General features: G+C 37.7%; 1 protein-coding gene across 5 annotated transcripts in view; it reads right to left on the bottom strand.

Annotated features, from left to right (window-relative positions):
- Positions 1 to 1,859: 1,859 nt before the first annotated feature.
- KLF12 (KLF transcription factor 12) overlaps positions 1,860 to 26,559 on the bottom strand; it is a 412,532-nt gene continuing 387,832 nt past the window's right edge. For all 5 annotated transcript variants that reach the window (XM_063102267.1, XM_063102269.1, XM_063102271.1 and 2 more), the window contains 2 exons: positions 20,729 to 20,886; positions 1,860 to 3,896 (listed from right to left, as the gene is read on the bottom strand). In XM_063102267.1, the coding sequence (XP_062958337.1) occupies positions 3,715 to 3,896; positions 20,729 to 20,886 (340 nt within the window). In that variant the 3' untranslated portion in view covers positions 1,860 to 3,714. The remainder of the gene's footprint in view (positions 3,897 to 20,728; positions 20,887 to 26,559) is intronic.

The raw sequence follows: 26,559 nt of genomic DNA, 5'->3' as shown, positions 1-26,559 counted from the left end.
ATACATGTTATTCTAATGAGCTGATTTCAAAGTGCAGAATTATATTTATGTTTAAAACACAAATGGCAATTCGAAGTTAAAAAAAAAGTTGTATAAAAATGAACACAATCTTTGCATAAGCATTCCAAATTTCAACCATAGTAAAAACGGCCTTTCTAATCACCTAGAACTGGCATTTGCAAATGCTGTAGCATTTTGTAAAGATTTTCCCTAACTATCATCTTCCTATTTCCCACTTTAAAGTGAATAAAAAGTGCTCTTTTTAAAAAATGTGGTTTATGTTACTGTTATTCAACTGCTTTTGAAAATAAATGTCCTATAGTGTTTTGTAAAAGTAATGCCAGGCAATAGTATAACCTTTATGGTAAAGCCATTAGCCATAGTCTCAAAGCCTTAATAGAACTTAAGACAAGTTATCAAACAGGCTTCTCAGAGTCCACACACAACTGACAGGAGGGGGCTAGAGGAGGATGGGAAAGTGTGAATCATGAACCTTTTCCCAAACAACTTAAGATCAGAATATGAGAAGGGACTCTATTAAAACCTCAAAGACTGAACCTCAAAACTTTTCCAATAATGTAACTCCCTTGTAATCAGTCTCTACAATGCAAAGAGAAAGTCAGTTCTTAAGCCATTAACAGCTATTTGTCTGTAAGTTCCCAACCATGCACATATCCCAGCTGCAAACTGAACTGCTTCAAATTTAAACCAAAGAATGCTTCTAGTTGAGGAATGACTGCCAAGTCCTTTGGATTCTACCCTTTTCTGTTGTTCATCATGCTCTGTGCTTTTTAAAAGAGGCTAGAAATGGACATGAGATGAAATGGAGGCTTTTCCACGCCTGAAGATGCTCCATTTCCTTCTGTCCCAAACCACTTTCCCTTCCTTGGGGAAACATTTTTAGAAAACTCACCAGGGAAAATTTGCTATGTCCAAGAAAAGCCCCAAAGAAGTTTCAGTTCCCAGAGCTAGATCAGGGACTCATTCACTTACTTGTGCTTGGATCCCATCTTAGAGGTATCACTATGTCAAAAGGAGGAAGTGGCTTCACAGTGACAGGTTTTATCAGCTGACTTACCATCTCACTCTGGTTTTCACTTTCAGAGGGTGAGGAGAAAAGCTCACTTCCCCAGATCTTTCCTATGTCATTAGACAAGTGCAGCTCACTTAGTTCCGAGCTAAATTTAAATCAAGCTGTCACTCAGGAAGCTTCTACTGCTTGTCAGTTCTGTGAATTCTAAAAACCATATCTACCTGTAATACTCTCAAGACATCTCTCAGCAGAGAAAAGAATTGGCTCTTCTTATGAGAACAGGAAGAACTAACTCAAATCTACGCTTCACTTGTGTGATTTCCCTACTACCTGCCAACTAGGTTCTGAGATGAGCGGTGGGGGTTCAAGGCTGTGTTTTTCCCTCTTGGTATTCTTTGCCACTGACCAGTAGCTAATGCTGGCATGAATCAAGAAACCTTTTTATTCTATTCTGAAGGGGTCCAGGCAATGTGAAGTAGGAGTTGCATACAGTACAGATAAAAAACTTTCCAGTTGGTAAAAAACCCAATGATTGGCGGGTAGTAAATTGTGTAGCTAAACAAGATACTTATCAATAGAATTGCAGCCCTTGTTGGAGGGAAAATTGCCTGGTGAATTTTTCAGACCTGGCAGAAAATATTGAGCACATATTTTTGAAGCCAGAATTTGACCTGAAAATCATTCTACTGTTGCTTAAACATTTAGAAAAATTCTTCTTAAAACCATCCAACACAATTATCCTTGTTTCGATGTTCATAGTTCATGCTTCAGGAGAATAAGATGATCTGAATTAAAAGATGATCATAAAAAGGATAATTTTGCAACCAGAAATTTTTTCAGAATGTTCAAACATTTAAAAATGAGCTAGTTATATTGTAGGTTAATTTGTGCAATTCCCAAAATCAAGTGTCTGTAATTAAAATATATTGCAAAGGTCTTTGCTGGAGACCTTTTATATCTAAGCTATAAAAAAATCCTGACAACAGCAATAACAAATCTCACCAAGCTCCTTAGCCACATAAAGCTGGAGGGAAAAATAGCTTTTTGTGGGAATAAAAATATGATAATTTTTCTAAAAGAATGCTTGTTGGTGATATATTGCTTTGTTTACCGTATACTTTGCTAGTTGTAAAAAGGCTCATAGTTTCCAGGGCTTGATGGGACTATACTTTTCTCTCATCCTCAGCACAGAATGAGTAGGTTCCATATCCCTGCAGATGCCAGTGCAGGACCGCTGGGTCCTAATACAGTTGAGAAAATGAAATCCGTATAGAAGAACCTATTGGAGAGTCACTTATCCTTGGCTCTCCAAGAGAGGAAACTAGCACCATGTCAGGTTTTCCATGGGGAGCATTTTCTTTCCACTAGCTCAGTTCCAAGGAGAACTGACCAATTCACCGAAGAGTTAATTCCTGGCTATGCCTATCTTGTCTTTCTAGTCACCAAATAACTGTTTTCAAACAAGAAAAGGGGAGTGGTATCTTTAATTGTGGTACTCAACCAAGCAGGACAACAAACGGCAGAAAGATGACCTCAGTGCTGTAAATGCAACCAAGACATCTAAAATGCTGGGGTGTTTTTTACAATCCCTTTAGTAAGTATGAAAATTGGTAACGTGAGTCCTCAGTGAAGTTACTGTAGGAAAGTCCTTTTATTCATTATTGCTTTTCTCCTCAAGAGGTGCATTATTTCCATCTCTGCTTTGTCTGATTTTTCATGTTCACTGACTTTGCCTGGGCAGCCCCGCCTCTTCCCTTGGTGCCAGTGTGTCTAAGAAAGTTTTTTTCCCCCATTCCTTGTAATCAAATACTAGGGGCGGGAAGAGATGATGCCTAGGTGACAGAACACTGCAATTTGAAGTGGGGCAGTAGTTTTTTAGACAGGCTCTTCCTATTCAACTACAGAACACCTCTGTGCCAGTCCCTGCCAGAACAGAGACCAGGACTAGACTTCAACTAAAATGTCGCTGCCCCTCTGCTTGAACAGATGAACAAAACAGAACCAGAACAAAACAAAAACAATCAATGACAAACAAATGAAAGATTCAATGTTGGTTTTCTTCAGGGCGTGGCATAATGACAAGTTGCGCGTGACATCTAGTTGCCGCCATGACTACTGCAAAGGGCTGCTTGCATTCCCCTTTATTTTCAGGTAATGGAACCTCTCCAACAGCTTCTTCTTTTCTACTTTCATGCTGCTTGCTGGTAACAGAGTGGATGTGTGTTCTAGCTTACTTAGACAGTAACTAAAATTTTTGTAAAAAGGGGTGAAGGGGTGGGATGATAGAAGAATCACCCAAATGTAAAAGGACTTGCTCTAGCCATCAATTTGTGGTAGAAGACCTTTAAGGTGTCAATAACAAAATGTCTGACAGCTCAGAAAATGTACAAGCTACAAACATCTTTAAATGGCAGAGTACACAGCATGGAAAACAATGCCTGTCTCTTCAGCATTTGTGTCACTGAGCTCCCAGGCCAGCGTGAAGACGTGTCTCATGTAGCCATGATGGGGGTTACCTTCAGACCAGAAGGAGAAGCGTTCCTTCCTTTTCCTGCTCTGGGGTCAGACATCGTGGGACTGCGATGCCCTCTGTGTTAACACTGTGGAGGGGATTCAGCCCTGCTGAATGGGGTGCCGCTAAGAGACCCAGCTCTCTCGCTCAGCTGGACAGGTAGCATTCCTCACACCAGCACATGCCTCCGGCGGTGGAGTGCCAAATGATCTGACCGGGAAAAGCTGCGATCACAGTCCGCACACTTGAATGGTTTCACCCCCGTGTGTTTGCGGTAATGCCTGGTCAGTTCATCCGAGCGCGCAAACTTCCAGGTGCAGCCTTCCCAGGTACACTTGTAGGGCTTCTCTCCTGGAAGAAACAAAGGGATACAAGCTTTGGTGTTCCACTGCTTTTCCATAACAACCAAGTCAGCACTCTAGTGTGGGAAATCATTGTTTTCAATGGGTTTTCCATTTGGTACATCTTCAGGAAACCTCACCAGCCCACCAGAGAATCTGGGGTCAGCCAGGGGAGGGTTTCAGTTTTGCCTTTCCTGCTGTGACATCTGGCAAGTTAGTTAACACTTGCCTCCTCGATTACGGGGAGTGACTTTGCAGGTGAACTATCAAAAGGCATAGACTGATTGCCACTGGATATAATCACCACTGGTAGACTAAAAAGGAATATTAGCAGTCTACCACGTTTGATTTGGCTCTAAGGCTGAAAGTCACAATGAACTATGAAGGGCAATTAATTATGTTTTGTTTCAATACCCTTCCAAAATGTGCATCACTTAGAAGGTTTAAGGCTATTTTAGGATACAACATCTATTCGTCAGTCACTGAAAATATACACAGTCTCACGGAAGGATAAAGCACTCCACTACTCCCAGAAATGAGGTACATGTTACTCACGAACATCTACTTTTTGCTTGTCCACTGGAAAAGAATCCTAGATATCTTAATAATGTAAAGTTTAAAGGACCTAAGAATTAGGGCAAGTCCTGAGGAATCATCAAGTTGGTCTTGAAACTCACAGCGAAAGGCAGTCTGAAGTATGTAATTTGACCAGGTCCCTCAGTCAACTTGTAAGGACAGTAAAATATGCAAAGGCTGTGCTGGGAAAAGATACACTGTCCATTGTCCAAATGAGCTCCCAGGGGGAGCGGGACAATAGCTGACCCAGGTGCACAGGTTTTCCTGGCTCTCATTCAGCATGGAGGCCCTGTCCCCAAGCAACCAAAACCGATCTCTCTTTAGCCACACATGGCCTCTGGTGAAAAGGGCCTAAGATAGGGAAGGGAGTTATTTTCTGATCCATATGTATGCAGCTGCAAAGTCAATACGGTTAATCTCACCTTACAGATGAAGAAACTGAGGCTCAATGTAGTAAAGTAACTTACCTGAGGCCTGTAACAAGATGTGCATGGCTGTAATCCAGTGTTTTTCACTATGCTACAGTGGAATGGAGAATTCTTATTCCATTTAAACTGTTACATCCTCAGATGTAATTAGTTCCACTTTCTTAGCTACACCCAAATTATTCATATCCTATTTCTATTAAATCACTTATCACAATATAAAGATCCCGTTTAGATGCCTTTCTCCTTTACCAGTTTCTGAATACTTGGAGGTCAGGGACCATGCCTCTATTATTTCAGTATCCCCAGAGACTAGAATGGGCACCAGACAAGTACATGAATGAACTAATACATCTGCAACACACACACACACACACACGCAGAGGCACATAAACAGGAAACTACTAAGCCCTATAAGTGAGATGTACAGGTAATACCCGCATGGGAAAACTGGACCAAACTGGACCCAACAGCTGTCATTCAACTGTTAAATCAATGCTGCCTATATGGGTCCTTTTAGTTTCAAATGGCCCTTTCAGAAGAGAGTGAATAGTTCAGACCTGTTAAATCTAGAAATATTGACGCACTCATTGTGGCCCACAGGAAGTTCCAGCTTACTCTGAAAGGACTCCTTTCAAGCAAAAGACTTCTGACTCGATTGACCCAGAGTCAAATACTCAGTCATTCTGGTTGTCCTAAAGAGACAGAATCTGCATTTGCATGTGCCTACTGACCAGAGTCTGACAGAAATTTTTTAAAAAATCAGCAACCCCCCCAACTTAAAAAGATAGGGGGGTCTACTAGCACATTAATGGCAATTATTAACATACTTTTACATGTTACATGCCATGTCCATATGCCTCTGAAATTTATATCATAAACATGAGCTCTAATAAGTTGTGCTTGTTGCAGCTCATCTCTTCAAAAACACATCCATCTTTGGTGCACTGAGCTTAGCTAGCTGGTTGTCTATCACTGACAGGCATCAGTGAGGAAAAGTATTGTTGAGTTGTGTGGTAGGAGAATGCATGCTTCTCTGTTGCTGAGGAACTGTCATATGGGATTAGAAATGCTGCTGGACCCTGCCCTTGCCATTCCAGATAGGGAGGAAGGGGCTGCATAGCCGGGATGGGCCTGGGAGGTAAGTAGGGGCAAGGAGCTCCCAGTGTCATTTCACGAAGGATGTGAGAGACAGTTTATTTTCTCAGGTGCTGTCTAGACTTCCTGATACACCCAATTTAGGTGCTTAAAATTCTCTAACTTCTTCCTCAAAATCATACTTTTATTTTCCTTTTGGCTACTTAATAATAGTAGTTATGTCATTTCTACTTGAAAATCTACAGCAGTGGGTGGTAAACTGTGGCCCCCATTTTTAAAGGCTGAACAAGAGAAATATTTTGTGCATGCAAAAGTTACATAAAATTTAAATTCTAGTGTCCACAAATAAGTTTTTTATTGGAACAGTCACATTTGTTTGTTTACACGTTGTTTTGGCTATTTTCCAGTGATGGCAGAGAGGAACAGCTGCCACACACAACATATGGCCTTTAATGCCTAAGACATTTTCTATCTTCCCCTCTACAGAAAAAGTTGCTAATTCTTGATATAAAGGATGGGCACCTCTGCTTTTTGTAGGCCTCCTGAATATGTTAATTTATTAAATTGGGGTATATATTACACATTGCTAGTTTGGGACAGTGGGTAAAGAGATATTTTGGTTACAATATAATCACTTATTCTCAAATTAGGATCCTCAATTCGATTTCTAACAGTCCACTCAGTAATAAACACACATGATATTTCATGTCAAATACTTTAAACAGAGTTCTGGGCAACAGGAAATGAGTGAATCTCTTAAAAAGCTCACCCTGTTGTATCAGACTTAAAAAAATATATCTTTAGGAACTTTTTTGCTCATTAAAAAAGTACAATAACCTCAGCTATGAGAGTGAGGGTCAGAATGGGGTAAGGGTCAGGAATGCCTCTCTACACTTTACCTGGTAACCCAAAGCAAGGATCCTACATCACGATGGAGTCCAGCTCCATCTCCCACTCCTGTAAATACAGTGTGTTAAAATGGCCACTGTGGACTTTGGGAAGGGGGATACAACATGGGAAGGATCAGAAGGTAGGAGCTTAAATATTTGGAATTGTTCCTAAGATGGATATTTCAAAGTGGGATGGGCAGGGAAAGCAGCAACCGGCCGCAAGGATTTGTCTGAGCCCACAAATGTGGAGCAGGGAAACAGTGCAAAATTTGATAAGTAGTCTGTGAGGTGTGGTTAAGTGCAATAAATAAATGATCATGAAAGACCTGGGAACAGGCCTCAGAAATATAAGAAGCAGATACTTCTCTACTTCATGACTAAAATCAATAAAAATTATCTATCAGCTTATAAGCTACTGGGGTTAAGTAACTAATGAAGGCATATAATGAAGAATGCAAACCTTCTCCACTGGGGGATGGGGAGGGGAAGAAATATATCAGAAAATAGTAGATTTTAATTATTTGAGTGACTAATGAGTTTTCCTTGATTTTTTTCCGTATATAAATGTATACTTTCTCTTTATCACCCCCCAAAAATCTTATACATAATATTCCTTGCCCCCATTGCTGCATTAATAAAATTGGAGTTTGAGCATTCTCTCTCCATGCTTTAAAAAAGAAACAACCCCCCCCAAGCCCCCCCCCCCCAAGATCTTTAAATCTCTCTGCTAAATGAGAGGCTGAGCTCTGGGGGTTGGGGGAGAGGGGATGGCTACTCTGACCAAGCACAGCTGGCTTCTGCCTCTCACTTGAGAGAGACCTAGGTTTCAATTATACCTGCCCAGTGCCTAGCATTTCATTTAAAAAACAAAAAAATCAACAGATCAATAAATGCTCTCTTTGTACTAATCAAGTTTTAGAAATGGATACAAAAAATTTTAGAAGCTACTGCACTATGTTGAACTGCACATTACATTATATTTTGTGCTTATGCTTTGAAGCAATTTAAAGGGTACAATTTTACTCTCTCTTTTTTTAACCTTCATGCAGAGGAGTAGAATAAAGGGTACAATTTTATGAACACATTAAGATAACAAAAAATAACTTCATGACGTAAGAAACTAAAATAATACATGTTTGTAAGATATATAGTAGTACGTGCAAACAAGCCACAAAAGCCTATAATGAACAAAATCTTCTGTTTTGTCTTCTGTCCTTTAAAAACTTGCTAGAAAACAGAAAATTGAATTTAATTTTGAAAAGTCAGTGGCAGATACAGAATGGTAGGTGAATTTTCCATGAAAATGTACCTAAGGAAAGAGCTGGCTTAGACAATAAAAGGAGTCAGAAACCTCCCAGGGCCTGGGCTACTACTGCACACAACTGCCCTACATTGGGCTGAGTGATGGTGACAGTAATCACAATTTCCACTAGTTTCTTAGAAATAGTGAATTTTCCTCAAATTCATTTGAATTGGAATTCCATGAATGTGTTATTCCAAACTGTTTTCCCTGATAATAAGCTAAAAATAAAAAATAGCATGCCCACCTTCTTTGCTCTTTTTGTCTATCTTACAAGTACACATATAATCCCTCTCAGCAAAATCTATGAAAATGTATTTAATATTTGTCAAAATAACCTAAAGTTTTGACTCCACTGTCAGATCATCTTTGATTCTGGTTTTTTTAAATGAATCCTATGAAATAGTGAAATTACAGAAAAAGGTATGGTATATTTCTCTATAAGAAGTCTTAGTAAGTGATTTTTTTTTTTTTTTTTTAAGTTAACACATTAAATTGTCGATGTGTAAGAAAAACCAAAAGGACCCTGGCTAGGGGACTGGTGTGTAGCTGGATGGTGCCATGCCACTCCGTGGGGTACAGTTTATTAATTTATAGGTCTTTAATTCTGAAGTGATGGTCTCTGTGTTCCATGACAAATCCTTAGGCCACTTCCACCTTTTGTATTTTTAAAAAATAATCTGAATATTTTCAGACAATCTTTCTCTAGTTTTCTAATGAACCTGCAGTAAACTATGAAAACTTCTGAAAAAGGAACATGTTCACCAAAACTAACAGCAAGAGCTTCTATTTTTAAAAGTGAAATAGTCCTCTAAAGATTAAAAAAGAGAACATATCATAAAAAAGAGAGGGTTTATTATTTTTCATTCTAAAAACTTTTAACTCCACGTTTGGAGTTCATGTTAAATACAACTCTATACGCAGATGAAGCCAACGTGGGTATGTGTGTGTATACATATATTCACGGATATTATTTAAAAGAACAAGTATCTTGGGACACATTAATTAAGTATCCTGGGAAAATGAAAACTCACATCAGGGTGTTTTTTCTTGAAACAGTCAACAAACTGATTTAATATGAAAATGGCTGTCTCTTTCAATTTTGGTTAAAGAAAAGGATTAAGAATCACTAAATGTATTTCCATGACATTTACCCAGCAGAAGACATAATACAGTCTAAAGAAAACAGCAGGTATTGAATGGATTCCCAAAACCCACCGAACAAAAATAACTTTTTCAGGGACCTCCCATTTCACCATCTGAAATGCTGAAAGGTACATGTGTACTGAGACAAAAGACAGGTGCCCTTTCATATGAAAATGATGTGTGAGCAATACACAGCAGAGGAACGTGCAGTTTGAAAAAGCTTGTGCTAAACAAAACACGCATGTTCTTATAGCTTCTCTCTACTATTTTCTCAAGCCGTTGAAAAGGAACACCTTTTGCAACAAGAAACATAGGCATTTTCTTAGGTTCAGAAATGCATTTCTGAAATGTGTCCCTGTTTAACTTTTATAAAGTTACAGGGCCCCAGACACTGACAAATGAGCTTCATTACATTCAAGGTGCAACCTATTTGCTGTGACAATCTGTTTCACTTGAGGAATGGTATTTGCATATGAAGGAAAAAAAAAAAAAAAGAATCAAGATTCCTATCTTGTCTTCTGGTTTCTGTTACATTAGTTCATAAAAGTTCACAGAACCTTAGATTTGGAAGGAAATTAGGTATTTTTAAGATGAGGAAACAGAAACCTAGAGACCAAGGGAGAGCTGAGATTACAAAACCCCCTGATGTGTCCAGGGATAGACCAGACTGCCTTCCCCCTTCATGGGTTTAAGGCAGCATAAAATACCACAGGCTATGAAATCAGGCAGAATGCATGGCTGAATGCAGGCTCAGTCACTGCTGTGCAGTTGGATCCTAGGCTAGACAAAGCGTTCTGAAACACAGTTCCCCATCTGCAAAATGGGAATGCTATCTATTCCTACAGCACTGTTGTGAAACTCCAAAGTGCACATGCCACGTGCTTGGTGCTCAGTAAAGGATATTTAATTTTATAGATATTCACGATTTTTTTCTGCTTTTGCAAAGAAATATAAATAATACAAAGTTAAAAATGAATCCTGTTTGCTATTTTTAAAGTTTTCAGGTAACCGAATGCCAATCCTGATCCTGATTTTTTAAAAAACATTTTAAGTATAAAATTACTGTATAGGCCAAGAAGACCAATCGATTCTATAACATGTTTGATCCATTTGGTCTTATCAATTCCATCAAACAAGTAATCAGTATGCTAGTCCCTGCCTCATTGAATTGTCGAGACTGAATGAATCGACTTTTTCATTTTGTGTAAACGAGAACAAGTGGGTCCTTCCTTCCTTCCCCACGCAATTCTGTAATGAATATCTTTGATAAAAATAATATTTGCTAAAGCACATAACATTTTCCCTGTACCATACTTTGCTCTAAGAACTTTATGGATATTAACTCATTTAACAAATTTCTAATGAAGTAGTTGCAGTAACTAACCCCACTTCACCCAGAGTTATCCAGTTAGTATGTGCATTAACCATTACTTGTACTGCCTCTCAACATTTTAAATTACTGCTTTAATAACCATGCATATCTGGTCAGAATTGGACAATTGAGAATATGAATTACTTCTTACAGGATAGACAACGTTAACAGAGAGGCTAGCCCTTCGCATCCAAAAATCAAATGTAAATGAACTAAAATAGCTTAAAATAAAAATGACTTTAATAAAAGTAAAAAGTTCAAGGTCCACAAACAATATTTTATTTGGCTGCTCTGAGTTTGTTTCCATGTAGTGACAACATTTATTTTCTCATGTGTCTGGTTGCTTTTCCCTCAGTGTCTTTGGCAGAGACCTCTTCCTTTACCTGTCGTGTAATGTTTCCCAAGATTTTGACTGTGACTTCTTCTCACCTTCATATGTTTCTCCTGGCTCCCATGGCTTCCAACACAACTTGTAAGGCAAAGATTCCCAAGTATCAATACCTCAATCTCTCTCCTAAACTCCAGAAATAGTGGGAAATAGGACACTTCCAACTGGCACTCCAAAAAGCAACCTCAACATGACTAACCATTTACCACCTAAACAAGACATGTTCTTCCTCCTGTTCTGCTGTCTGAAAAAAAGGTAACCCCATCTACTTGGGTTCCAACTCTCCAACTGACGAGATATTTAGCCTTTCCCCTCCCTGCCCATCCTGATGATTACATCTGCCAGTGCTGCCTTCCAAGTGTCTGTCCAGCTGTCCTCTCCAGTTTATCCCCACAGGGACGGTCTACTTTTCTTTAGGTTCTTGCCGCTTTTCAGCAGGACCAACTTCTAATGCTTTTGCTTCCTGTCTTATGTCCTGCCTCCTCCAATTTATTGTCCATACTGTACTGAAAGAAAACTTTCTGAAAGCCAGTCTGCTCATGTCCCTTCTTGGCCCCACAGTAGCCTGGACATGCCTGTGTTAAAGCTCTCGGCACACCCCACTGCGACTGGGGGTCCCACTCAGCATGCGCTATGGATGGTCTTCACCACCATATCCCCCAGGCCTAACACAGTGCTCAGTGCTGATAAACGCTTGTTGATTAATTAAATGAATTAATCCACTTTAATTCAAATACTTCCTATTCTTAAAAACATACAAGATCCAACATAACAGTAATCTATTTTGTTAGACAAAGTTTATTGATTGCATTCTAACTATTCTATCATCTTCTCAAGTCTAGCAAATTAGAATACATATTTTTGAAAAGGAAAATAAATTTCGGGTGGTTTCACTTAAAACTGATTCTAGTTACAGGTCTAGTTTGCAAACAAATGTTATTTTATTTATTAATCTTTTTTTTTTTTGGCAGCTGGCCAGTTCTGGGATCTGAACCCTTGAATTTGGGAGTATCTTATTTTTATCCTCTAAAATTAGTACATGATCTGTGATTGAGCCTTGTATTTTGTTGCTCAAATAGCATTGATTTCTTATTTTTTAAAATAATATATTTACTTTATAATTCTTTTTATTCTCACTTATGAAGATTTTTAATGGAATTACCTTGAGCATTATGAATAAACATTATTTTTACATATTTTTAATGGTCAATATATATTCTACTAAAATGCAGTTCTTTATTATCTTTAATAATTCCATTAAAACCACAAATTTACATTACTAGCAGTTGATTTTGGCATTCAGAATAAGATAACCAACAATCAAAATCTAGTTATTCGTAGACAGAACATGAGAAAAGTACAAAGGCTAGAGATATTACTACCCCATATCCTCCTTATAATACAGCTTTGGTGGGTATAGGGATAAAATAAAGCCAAAAGCAAAGAAGAATGGGGTCGTAAAGACCCCATGAAGATCCCGTGGCACTTTTAACTTTCCATTGTCACTGATGATTTATGTGTTAACTTAAACAGAATTAAAAAACGAAACTCACTTAGTAATTTATTTAACTGATGTAATATTAGTGGGCTGTTTTAGAAGTTTTTTCTAAATATACATAAAAAATCAACTTTAAAAAAATAAATTAAATAAGGTAATACTTTTAAAACAAAACTCCATCAACTATGTACAACATGGGTACCTACATTCAAATCACTGCAAATCTTAGGTACAATGTGTTTCTAAATAGTAACTCTAACAGGTTAAAATAACTTGCTTGCCACTGATAAAAATAAGTGCAACACTTTCATAGCATTTTGTTACCAATCTAGACTTTTTGATTTCCTTGAGAGAGGCAGCACTAAAACGTGCTTGTTGGCATAGGGAGGGGACGTTCACCACATGCCTCCAGCCAGGACCTATTCATTACTCCTTCAGTGCCTTGGTAGCAACTCTGTAGCGCTCACTTGGCACTGTCCTAACAAGCCTTCATGGTGGGTATCTGCGGATGTGGTGTCTTCCCCACCAGACCGAGGAATCCTTGCTGCCTTCATCTTTACACTGCACCCCTCAATATTCAAAGAGCTATGCACTGATCAGACACTCAAGAGCTGCTTATTTAATTTTATTTAATGGTGAATGCTTGTAGTCCATGCCTTCTCACGGACTTTCTAAGAAGTAAAATTTTGGTAGACTGGGGAGAAAGATCAGTTTATGTTAATGAAAGGCCTTAAAAATAGGCCTTTAAGGTCGTCTCTTGTTATCTCATTACTTCAACCTACCTCAATGGCCATTGTTACCAGGTAGGTACCACCAAGGTAGGCATGCATGGGAATGCAGCTCTAGTGCAGAGATGACACTGGCAGGTATTAGCCAACTTGTCTGAGACCAGGTGTAATGACAATGGCAGAGACTCTGGAGAAAGCAGAGTTTTCAATCTCAGCTCTGCTGTTTTTCTAATACCTGACTGTGGACAAGTGCTCTATCCCTGCTCCTTTCCAGGGATTTACATATGTGATGAAAATGTGTACAGCACCTGCAGAGCTGAGTACAATGCCTGGGACACTGCAGTGCTCAGGAAATGACAGCTCCCTCCCGCCCATGATCTCCACGTCTGTTAACAGCATTCCTTCCTCCTGATGACACATGCTAGCCGTCCTCCATGTCTTCCTCTGTGCTGAATGAATATAGATGTGAAGCCGTGAACATAGCACCCCACTAATATGAAGGTAAGATACACATGCACTTGCACACACATCACACACTCCCTTGTGTCCAATCAGAGCCACGTCCTGTTGTTTCTACTGCTTTAGTTTCCCACACACTCTTCCTTTCTGCCATCAGACTGCTGCAACGGGGCAAAGTGCCGAGGGCTCTGGGGTCACAGAGCATGGAACTTACACCTGCCTGGAGAGGGAGGGTGGTCAGAGAACTTAACAGACAAGGTGACAATGAGGCAGAGTGGAAAATAAACAGGAGTTTACCAGCTGAAGGAGCAGGAAGAAAGGGGGCAAGCAGGCAGGCCATTTCAGGCAGGGGGAAGAATGTATAAATGACATCCATGTGGCTAAGCACGTTTGGAAATTTACTCATTGGTATGGCTGAGGAATAGGGAGAAATTGGGGATAACATCAGCAAGTGAGGGTTTGCAGGTAAACAGGAGTCAGACGAGAAGGGCCTTGCACGCCTAGCATAGGAAGGTGTCCCCAAATGCAATGGCTCTAGTAGATGGCTAACACTGCGCTCCCTTTGTCATTTTGCTTGTACCTTCCCATGCTTGGCCTTTGTTATACCTAATCATGTGAGTCATACCTGGTATATGTATAGACAAGTTCACTGAAGATGAGGGCTATACCTCTCTGCCTTGTTTATTAAAAAAATATTCTATAGTACCATAGCCATAGAAAATACTCAATAAATACCTAGTTAAATTTGTCTATGAGTGGGCCCTTTCAAACGGAAGGCTGCTATGCTTTATTAAGTATTTAAAACATATTCCTTAAAAAATTGTTTATACTATCATTTTATTATAATGATGACAAAAGGTTTATTAAACAACAGTTAGCCTTACCCCAAATTTTCTGAATTATATAAATTTTAAATTTAGTAGAGTCTGAAGTAAAGAGATTATATAATTACAGCTCATTGTGATGAGAGTATACTAAGTTATCCAGTCTTTTTTGTTTTGAACGTGCTGCTCACAATAACAACATATATCTGAGTCTATATCTATATATACATGATTTCAATTCAACAAATAATTATTGAGTCCCTATGATGTGTTAGTCACTGTATTTACTTGGGATATAAACTGATGTCCCCTGTGGAAATCATGCAATGATATGCTATGTTTACGATCAAAGTCAAAAAAGAAAAACTGAGATTCCTACATTAAAGTTAAGTCCTTGTCTAAATTCACCAACCTGTTAGGAGTCAAAGGCAGATTTAAACTTTGGTCTCCTGACTTCATTAGTGATATTTCTATTATACTTCAGTACTTCTCAAAAGTTACCAATATAGTTCATATTCATAAGCTGTTTGGGCTTGACTTATAAACAACTTACTGGGAGAGAATTTTTTTCTGAAAAATGTCTGTTTGTTCTTAAATGATTTATCATCTTGGCAGCACTAAGCCCTATGTTTTATTGAAGAGTGAATTTAGACAGGAGGTCTGAAATGGAGCTTTATGTGGAATGACTTAATTAATAAACAGATATGAAGTCATGAACAGTAGCATCCTACTTATCTGAAGCTAAGATCTAGCAATTGCAAGCACGTGTGAACAAAAGACCACCAGGATGCATAGCTGTCACTAAGCCCATGATTTTCTTCATAGGAATTTTCCCAAACTACTTCAGAATATCACCCAGTAAAAGATAACAAATTAGAAAAAATACAAGAATAGCAGCAAGAAGTGATAAGTAAAAAAGTATGAAATCTGCAGACATTTAAGATCGATGTGTATATGTGTGTATATATATATATTTCAAATATATAATCAAATGTAATTAATATATAATAAATATGTTAATTATAGCACTTGATATTAATTACAAAGGCTTCATTCATCAAGGGAAGAGTTATTAAATAATGCAGAGTTTCCTTCATTTGCAAAAGTAGGGAAGGACATACTTCAGAAACTGTTAAATCATAATTGGTTAATATTTTTAAGCATCTATATGAACAAATATCCTTTATGTGTAAAGTTCAGATGAGTTATTTTTGATAAAGCCAGATGCATAAGAATTGTGGCTGCCTTAAGTTTCCTAATTTTTAAGATTTAGAGGTGAACAGTTTTCATATGAATTAAAATATGTATTATAAAAAGATTGGCTATTGAGCCTCACAGACTTACTAGAGAGCAAGATACAATCTGGAATATAAATATTTCCAGATTCTTCTGAAACAAATTTTTTTTTTTTATGTTGCAATTTTTTTTTTTTTAAATCTTGTTTTAAATTGACCTGTATTTTGCCTTAAACTGTACTATTCTGCAGAACACTGATGATCACGCTCCATTTTAATGTCAGGTCATACATACTACCAGAGTTCTAGTTTCTTTTTTCAGACCTCTTCAAGTCTAGACCCAACATCTGGTTCCAGTCCGCCATCTAGTGGCTGTTGAATCACTGATGCCCATTACTTGTAGTGAATTTTAAAAATTACGACAGAATTTATTTTTTAGAAAATAGTGAAAATTCTAAACAGTAATACCAAATCCATATGATTATTTCTTTCTAAAATTCAAATTTAAATCATTTAATAAGCAATATAGTTCTTAAAATAAGGGAAATCCATAGTACATAGGACTTATGTAGAGCACATATTTAAATGACTATATTGATTTAAATATACTGCATATTCATTTAAATACACTGTTTTCTTCTTCATGTAGAGGAGACACAATTTAGACCAGTGAATATGAACAATGAAGCTGATGATAAGATGTATATGATTGCTGAGATATACTTCTTCCTCCTCTTTAAAATGCCTTAAACGATTTAGCACAGGCAGGTGTTAGTAAAGGCATTTAAATACTTGGTCACATCTTCACATTATTATCTAAACTGTACATTCACAAAAATATACTTAATTATTTTTAAGTTTAAAAAGGCATGCTTCAGCATTTCTTTTTTTTCACTCTAAATTCTTTGCCAATATCCAGAAAACATTCTCTTTCATATTTCTACAAATATGTTTAAATTACTATAAATTACTGACGATTGATCAGGTCCTAATGAGGCACACAAAGATCAAGTGTTAAAGGCAAAATTAACGTGACTTTCCCAAAGAAAGTTTCTCATTGCTACTTGCTCCCCTCCCATAGCGTGCATGGCTCTCATAAGTCATCTGTTATAATCCCAAACTCCACATTAATTATTATTGGTCACACACAAGTAACTTACTCAATATGCCTGAAGCAAAGGTAAGGCTTAGAAGATATTTATTAAAAGCATGCAATCCAACGTGAATCCTTATAGAACTAGTGTTGATTTCATTTTGAACATTAAGTTATGAAATATTGTACAGTCATGCATGGCTTAACTACAGTTACACCTGAGAAATGCATTGGACGATTTTGTCATTGTATGAACCTCATAGAGTGTACTTACACAAACCTGCATAGTATAGCCTACTACACACCTAGGCTATAAGAGCGAGCCTATTGCTCCAATCAGCATCATATATGTGATCTCTTGTTGAACACAATGTCGTTATGTAGCACATGACTGTATATAATTATAAATCAGAAGGCAGCATGGGCTTACTTTGAACCAAATACAGCAAATCAACCAAATTTCATTCTTCCTTTCTTTTTAAAAATAATGTTATTTCACTGATAGTTCAGGAGACTATGCCTGCACAGAGTAACTATCTCTCTGCTAAGCAGATGAATGGATTTGACATATTTTGGTTTGTGGCAGGAAATTCACAACGATATCTTGATGTAGCTGGGAGATAGAAAAATGTGGGCTGGAGGTAGAACAATTAGGTGGACTCATAGCTATAGGTTAAAGAATTAATACCCACCTGAATGGCAATCTCTAGGATCATATCTCAGGGCTTTTTCCTTGAACCTGCTCTACTCAATACATTCATCAAGAACCTGGCAAAGATGGAGAAGCTGAAGGAGAATGCTAAAATACTAAAAGCGAGGTGAGCAGGAAGAGGTTTCAAATCATTTCAATTTATTAGAACAAAGGGCCTAAATCAAAAAAAATATAAAAAGTAATTATTTCCCAGACTTGAAAAGGGACATGCAAAGCTCAGAATAATGAGTCTGTTGTGTAACTGCAGCCCATGCCGGAGCACTTTCAGTGACAGGAAACACACAACTCCCAAGGGAAGCCATCATTGGAGGGACAGCTTCAACTACAAATACAACGTTGCATGTTTAAGTTTAAAAGGAATCAATTATAGGTACAAGTGACAGACAAGATCTAGTTGTCAACAGTTCTTGATTTAGATGAACATCATTTTCTCATATATTAAGAGAAGTCCATCAACAGGATCTTTTCATTCAATTGTGGTATGGAAACTTTCAAAGACACAGTGATAAGTTGAAGTGTATCTGGAAAGACACAGCTGAGAGAACTGGGGGTTTGTGATTTGGAGAAATGAAGATGCCAGTGGTTCATAAGTGTTGAGAACACTGGGGCCAGTAAGAGAAAATTAGCGTTATCATTAGAGCCATCCCATTCAGCCAGAAGGTTCTGAGACCCAAACAGCACCATAAGAGACAATGCAACAACACTGTAAGAGACTAGGAGACTCTGCCCTCAATTTTCACCCAAATTATCTTGCAGAAGAACTGTCACTCCAGTGTTTAAGGAAAGATGGGAAAACTACCGCTGTGGGAACAATACTTAACCAGAAGCCACACTTGTGCAAAAGAGATAATAATAGCTGCAAGCACAAGGTTGCTGTGAGGATCAAACAAAATACATGCACATGTACAGAAAGCTGCATAGCAGTGACATGCTCTCTGTGAGAGATGACACACAAGGGATTCCCCTAGTTAGGAAACATACTAGACTCTGTGACATGTAAAGTCCATTCTATTTCTTGGAGTCTATGATTTTATCTTAATAATAAGCCAAGTTAATTAGCTCTGCTTCAGCCTTCAAGGTTTATTGTTTTGCATTATAATGCACAAAAGATGTCTCCTCTACTCTCATAGTATATGTTAAAACCTGTAAGATCCAATCCTATAATGCCATGGAGTAAAATCCTTTAATAGTAAATGATTAAACATTTTCCTCTCTTTCACTGTTCATCACTTGGATAAGAGGTGTCTGTGTGGAAATGAGGCTAATATGTATTCCAGAAAGCTCAAGGAGAATAGGTATAACTCAAAATATGTGATAATTCACTGAAGAAAGGTCATTTTTTTTAACAGAACTGCTCCCATAAAAAGTCAGTACAGTAGTATGTCCTAATCACACTCCCTGCTATGATTTATGTTCACTATCTACTGATAGGATAGAACATGCTTATTTGACTTCCATGTCTTTACACGCATTCTTTGCCTTAATAATGAAGTAATGGATTTTAAAATAGTGCCTAAGAAACAGATGAAAACTTCCCCTGAGAAAGATCAGAATAAATGGAGAGGGAAGAATCTGGAATTAAGTAGAAAAGGGAAAGGGATTGGGAGCAGAGAGGAAACACAGAAGAGACAATTTGAAAAATTGTAGATTTAACCACCTTAGAAATATTAAAAGAATAACTTGTTAGATGAGCGAAAGTAAACTCCATATTCTATAATGCTTTTCTGACTTCACATAAGCCTCCTATGCTATAACTTAATTGCAAAAAAATAATGCCGAGCCTCAAGGTTCAGAGTCATAAATTTGCAAAGCAGCTTTGGAAATGACTGATATAATAACATGGGCTAAATAAACGGCAAAAAAATGTAGATTTAAATGATTTTGCTACCTAAGCTGGGTAAGTTTACACTGCATGATTATTTTAATATGTTTGAGATGGATATACTACCTACATAGCCACATGGGAATCTGTTACACTTGCTGAAGTTTGACTCCTGTCGAAGACAGAAACTGGACTGGGCTTGCTTGTTCTGTGGTATGTTTTGCCAGGAGTGTGAGTGAATGAGTTTCCCTGTTCTATCTGCTTCTTTGAACTTCACACATTGCAGCCAACAGTCACTTTTCCTAGAAAAGGTGGTGAGACCCTCCCCTCCTCCCATCTTCAGTCTCTAGCTAGTGCCTCCCACTGGTGGCACCCAGGAGGATCCAGAAAGCCAGGGGATGCCAGCTGAGGGACACATAAGGCAGAGGAAAGGGTGGGTAACGGGTTAAATGAAGAGTCACCAACCAGCTCATTTCCTAGATGGATAGGTGGGGTGGGGTGGTTAAATGGGTGGGTGGGTGGATGGATGGATGGGATGATGGGTAGATAAATGGGTGGATGTGTGGGAGGGTGGATGGATGGATGGGTAGGTGGATAGGTTAATGGACAGATAAATGGGTGGGTGGGTGGATGGGTAGATGGATGGTGGCAAAGTCAGTGAATCACTTATGGTCTCAATTTCCTTCTCTGTAAACTGAATACTAAAATCCTCCACCTATACAAAAAAATATCAATGAGAATCAAATGCAATTATGTGGAAGTGTTTTTAAAAACTTACCACGTTACTATGTACATATAAATTTTATTTTATTTTTTGGTTTGTTTATTTCTTTGCTATTTGGGGAAAGAGGGCTGAGGGGAGTAAAACATGATCTAAGGGTGGGGGTAGGGAACATGCTAACTTTAGGAGAAGAGAATAATTTTGCTCAGCTTGTCGTCTGATGTGCCATGTGGTCATTTGTTAACTGGTAAAGTACATAATGATTAAATGACGGTGCTGATTATGAGAAAAACAATTAGATCACTAGTTTCACACCACCTTAAAAGCCCTTAAGAAACAGAAGAAAAACTTCATTGGTTTCTAAAGTTCACTTAGGCTTAAACCTTTTCAACTAAGAGAGAAAATGCATTCTACCCAGAAGGAAGGAACTCAACGGGAGGCGTCTGTCCAAGAGGCGAGAACAGACGCCGGTGCAGCAGACTGGGGTGCGGAGCAGAGCAGCTGGCCCTTCCGGACTCCCACTGCCTTCAGGTGAGAAGCCGTGCAGGGCTGTACCTGTATGTGTCCTCCGATGAGCCTTCAGGTGAGAACTTTTTGTGTACACTTTGTTGCATCCCTCAAAGTCACATCTGTGGATACGCCGTTTTCTGGAGTCTGGGGATTCAGACCGTCTCTGGCGTCTTGTGCTCTCAATACTAAATGGTGAAATGGAACTGGAAAAAGAAAAGATAAAGTTAAATGGTGAGAAGCACAGCAGTCCTCTTGGTGCAAGTGGCATGAGACTAGTGGCACAGTCTCAGACTCTACAGCTTCTTAGGCCCAAGACCACATTTCCTGCTACCCCTTGAACACATCTCGTTTCTTAACCCCAAAAGGCAGACAGCATAACTTACTTCTGGTGAAACACTCCCAAGCAGAGAAAGACATGCTTAACACAACAACAACAACTACTACTGCTACTACTAAAGCTAAATAAAAGCAGTGGTAGATGAGCAAATCCCCATTATCAGAAGAAACAAACTGGTGGTGGCATATTAACACCTCACAGTTTTGAACTTCCAAATATCCTTACAGAGAATATTTTGAGGAAGGGCTGCTGTAGACAAATGACAAAATGGATGCATTTAATAAGTAACAGGAGGGTCCGCATTGCATGCGACAACATAGAAAATCGTGTAAAATCACAATGTACATTTCAAAAGAAGTGAGGTCAGGCTGAAAGAAATGACATCAGTACATCAATAACATGACTCATGACAAGCTATTCTGGTTCAGTAAAATGCACCTGACATTTAACTTTTCTAGTTGGTGGTTCCTCATGGTGAGGAATAAAGTACATTGTATTTAAAGATTAGCTGTACCACCGTTATGAAAAAAAAGTTTTAACCATGAAATTTGGCCCTGACTTGCATGTTGTTTAATCTTAATGCCCCAGTAGAAAAACAGGATTAGTTTGAAATGTCAGGTAATTGATTAACGTGCGCTTTTTAAAACCTTAATCTCTTTTGATTGAGATAGAAATAAAGAATATGACTCATCTTTTTTAGTTATCCATGAAGTTCTTTAAAATTACAGTGAAATATGATTTAAAAAAGCAATCACCCATTTTCTACTATAAAAAACTTACCACTGTTAATATTCTGACATATTTTCTTTCAGCTTTTCCATGTTTTGATGCTTTTAAAAATTAGCTTTTAACAAATCACCATTTTAAAAAATTGAACATTACAGGTAAAGATCAATTCCCTCCTGGTCTTTCACCATCATCCTGGTCCTTTCTCCTCCTCCTAGAGAAAACCTTTATCATCGATTGGGAAGAGTTTTCTTTAGATCCTTCCAATTCTTTTTAAATATGTATACCTATACATAGCTACATTTAGAAAAAATCATAATATTGTTTTGTGCTTTTCAAGCATCATAAACATCATCACACTGTTCACATCATTCTGCAAATTGTTCTATCACTGCCTTTTTTTTCACTCAGCATTAAGTGTTTGAAATTTATCCGTGTTGATACAAATGCTGTAGTTCATTATTTTGAAGTGCCATATACAGCAATGTATCAATTCTAAGACTTATTTTTTTATATCTGAGCATCTCTAAAATCAGGACGCTTCTCACAATGGATGGCTAGGCATAGTTTCAATGGCATAATTTTTTTATTTATTAGTGGCATGTAAAGTAAGGTGCATTTTAAAATAGATGACATTTCAGCTTAGATCAGAGTTGAGCGAACTTTTTCTATAAAGGGCTAAATAGTAAATATAGTATTTTATTTCAATTTTGAGAGCCATACAATCTTATGTGTAACAAAATCGCATTGTGAAAGCAGCTATAGACAAAAAAAAAATAGACAAATGAGCTTGACTACATTCCAATAAAACTTTATTTACAAACATAGTGGCCTGTTTTTGTTCCATGGGCTATAGTTTCCCAACTGGTGACTTAGATGAAATATGGTAATAATACAAAGACTATTCATCACAGAGTTCTTAAAATTCAGTTCCTAGGTGATGAACATATAGACTATTTCCAATATTGCACTATTACATTTCTCCAGTAAACTTTTTGGAATGTCTCCTTCTGCACATATGCCTTTTAAGTTTTCAGTGTATATTTTCTGTCCTACAAATAACAGATTAGGCAACCAAGAGCTTTATATGATTAGGTAAGATGAAATATAAATGATATTTACCTGTGTCTCAAACAATTTTATGTAAGATCTGTATTAGTGGAATGAAAGAACACATGCTATGTATGGCTAAACTACTTTTTTCCAGCCCTCTTATCAATCAATGGGGATTTGCGGTTTTCCACATAATTGACTCAATTGCAGGGATTGGAGTCTTACTGTGAAAAGAGTCAAAATAGTGTGACTGGCCTGCCCCATGAAAGAACAGCTTTAGTCACTCCTGACAAGGTATGTTCTGGCACCGTGTGTGATTCCTGTGAACAAGTAAGACTGTGTGTGCAATAATAGGGCAGCAGTAATTTATTTCTTGAATATGTAGTCATGAAAATAAATATGGATCTTGGCATTGGGGACCTCAAAAAAGGTCATTCATTGTGTTATACGATGTTTGACATTTTAAAATTGAGAAAATGATATAGTGTTTATTTCCCTCAAATTAGAATTTAAAGTCTATAATAAGAATACTTTGTTTTCTACAATACTTTGTACGCATTAATATGTAGAAGTCTAAACATAACTACACATAAACACACACATACAGTTTTTGCCTATAGTTGATTTTGGCTAATTATCTTGCTATGTGCTCGTGTTTAACAAGAAAAGTAAAAAATAAATCTGAAATCAATGCCCCTACACAACTTATCAACTACTTAAATATATGACAGGCACCGAAACACAAGCAAAGGCTACGGAAGGGCATAAAATTGTAATCTAAGAGTTTTGAATTTACATCAAAAGGAAGATGTGTTAGATGGATGGCCTTAATGCTATGAGATTATGGCCCTCATCCTCTGGTTTTCGTCATTCTAAAGTGAAATGTTTTAGGACATTATAAAGAACAATCATCTAATGGTATGTGTACAATGAAAATAGTAAAAAAAAAAAAAAAGATTTCAGAGGTATGATGTGCAACCCAGTAAAGATGGTTTTGAAATGACATTCAAAGGGTAAATTTTCTCCTTGGTTCTCATTTTTAAATGGCAGAGACATCTCAGAAGATGTCAAAACTGTACCTTTCAGGACCACTTATTTGATCACTTTGTGGAAAGTTAGCAAGGTAAGCGAGGCTCAGGTAAAACGGGACCAAAAGTGCGGAAGAACTTAAAGAACACGGGAAGATGAGAGGACAATCCAATTCCAAAGACAGCTGTCACCTTGGGGCCCGTGGCATGATCTCACAGTGGGCAGGCACTGTAGGGGACAACAACTGAGGATTGGGGGTTTGACCGAGCCAAGTCCATGGCAGGAAAGGTGACAGTCAAGGTAATTTGTACTAAGTAATGTTGTATCTCTTGAGCCTAGAATATTTTGGGCATTCAAGAAATGTTTACTAGATAGAATGAATGAATGTATTGAGCAAAGTATTCCTAATTTTTAATTTCATATAATTAATTAATTCTCAACTGATTAATTAATCCTTATTAGGATCTGATTCCAAGTCTTCAGATAATGGGCACTCAGTTTCCTACTCCTATACCCATTTCCCCAAGTTTCATATTTTAAATACTACCAGATCTTAGGGAGTCTGGGTAACCATTAAAAACACATGTATATAAATGCCTCAGTTCTTTTCTCTAAGTTCAAGAGCAGGACATTCTAAAGCATTACTTACAATTTAAATTCTCAGTGGGAGGCCACTGTGATGTCTGTGTAGGATGCTGGTGAATGAAATAATAAAAATCTTCCCTTTGATCCTAGGAAAAGGTGAAGAAATGATCCTTACTCCCGGCAATATTATCCTGTCTCATCTCACTCTGGGGCTCCCCACAAGCATCGGCGTTTAGTAACAGAACAGCTGCCATTACACTTTGGTTGTTTCTACTCGGCCCTTCCTGTGGTTTCTGAGCAATGTGCCCTTGTTTAAAAGGCACTTGAGGAATCTTCAAACGCATGCAACGTGACTCTGTGCTTCAAAAATTTACCTGTTCTGAAGAATGGAAATAGGCAAGTAACTACTATATATGTCAGGATAGAAATCTTTCAGTAACCCTTAGGAGTAAGCTTGGTATGATGAAAATGATTAAGGTAAAACAGTTGTTACTGTGTTACCAAATTCTGTACTAAATACATCTGCACAGTTCAAAAGAACAATAACTAAAGGCCCACTCCTTTCCACAGAAGATTTGACCATTTAGAGTAGTGAATGAACGCCTGAGGGGGCTTCATAGGCACCTCGTTGTAATAATTAGATCTAGAGAGAACGAATGAGTGAATCATGACTTCAGTTGCACAGCAGTCCCACTTGGAATGGTAAGTTAAATTAGAATTAAACCCTTAGAGGCTCAAAAAGTCACATCCAGGTACAGCTCTATTTAAATAGAAGGCACCACACAGCTGCCATAAGAGAAATTAGGGTTAACTGTAATCAGCAGGTAATAGAAGACCATTTGTCATGTGTGACTTTAGTGTGATGAGATGCCCTTCACTGAAATTGGAGTTTCTACAGGAGTTTAAAAGAAAAAAAAAAGGCCAGGACATTCTTTCGAGGCTGGATAGAGGACATACACATCCCAAATTTAACAACAAGAGCAGAAAACACTGCAATTCAAAGTGTTTTAGGAAATTCAAACACACAATCTCAAGAGAACTTCAAGGAACATGGCTAATAATGACAGCTGACATTTACAGAATGCTGACTATGTGTCAGGCACTGTTCTAAACTCTTCTGGCTTCAAAGCAACCCTCCCGGGTTGATACTATCAGTATCTCTATTTTTCATATGGGGAAACTGAGGCACAGAGAGGTTAAATCCAAAGCCCAGACAAAGCAGGTAGTTCTACCAGGATCTGGACTCAAGTGGTTGACTCCAGAACTCAATCTTAACCATTATGGTATACTGACTATTACAAACCACCATATGATAAAATATGAAAAAGTAACACAATAATCTGTATCATTTAAATTTCCTCTGTAACCCTGGAACCCAATTATATAAAATAAAACAGTACATAAAAGCATTCTTAAAGGTAGCCTGCTATAATAAGGCCTTTACTTTTCTCTTGAGAGAATTTTAAGGTAAACTGTTTAATAAATACTGTCACAGAGGCACTCAGTATACTTACTTACTATTAATCTACCTAAGAAAATATTTTCTTAAAGTTGTTGTAAAGTATATATTCATTCCCAGGGAAATGTTTTTTTAAAGTCTGAGTTTAGCAGTGGTATGCAATAATGTCTTCCTTGACCATCAATGCCACAGAATTAGTTCCTTCCCTGACAGTCCAGTTTATTTACAATTGTACCAGAAAGAATTTTGAGTTGGCTGCATGATAGAGGTACCTTAGGGAAGTGGGGGCATTCAGTTTTAAAAAGCACATTTTGTTCTGCTTTCAAGGTTTATTTTTAAATTATTTTAAATAAGACATTAAACATTACCTACAGGAATTACAAATTGGCTTCTGCCACAGAATACACATAAGTAGAACAACTTCCTCGTTAGTCACTCAAACACCACCTTGGGAATGAATTATAAAGGCCATGAGCCAAACAACAGTCGACGCGACTTTGAGTTAACCAGGATCTACATACATCTCAGTAAAAGAGATTCTATTCACATGAACAATACAGACATCGTTATTTTGTAGGCTTGCTCTTAGCCAGCAGATGGCTCTCAGACGCAGGAAGCTTCAGTTTTATCCTCCGTACTACGATAGACTCTGGCTCCTATTAAACTATGCCAATGTTTCTTCTATGA

This window comes from Cynocephalus volans, chromosome 7, assembly GCF_027409185.1.
Source record: "Cynocephalus volans isolate mCynVol1 chromosome 7, mCynVol1.pri, whole genome shotgun sequence".
Lineage (NCBI taxonomy): Eukaryota > Metazoa > Chordata > Mammalia > Dermoptera > Cynocephalidae > Cynocephalus > Cynocephalus volans.
Note: the sequence above shows the minus strand (reverse complement) of the source record. Positions and strands in the feature narration are given on the sequence as shown.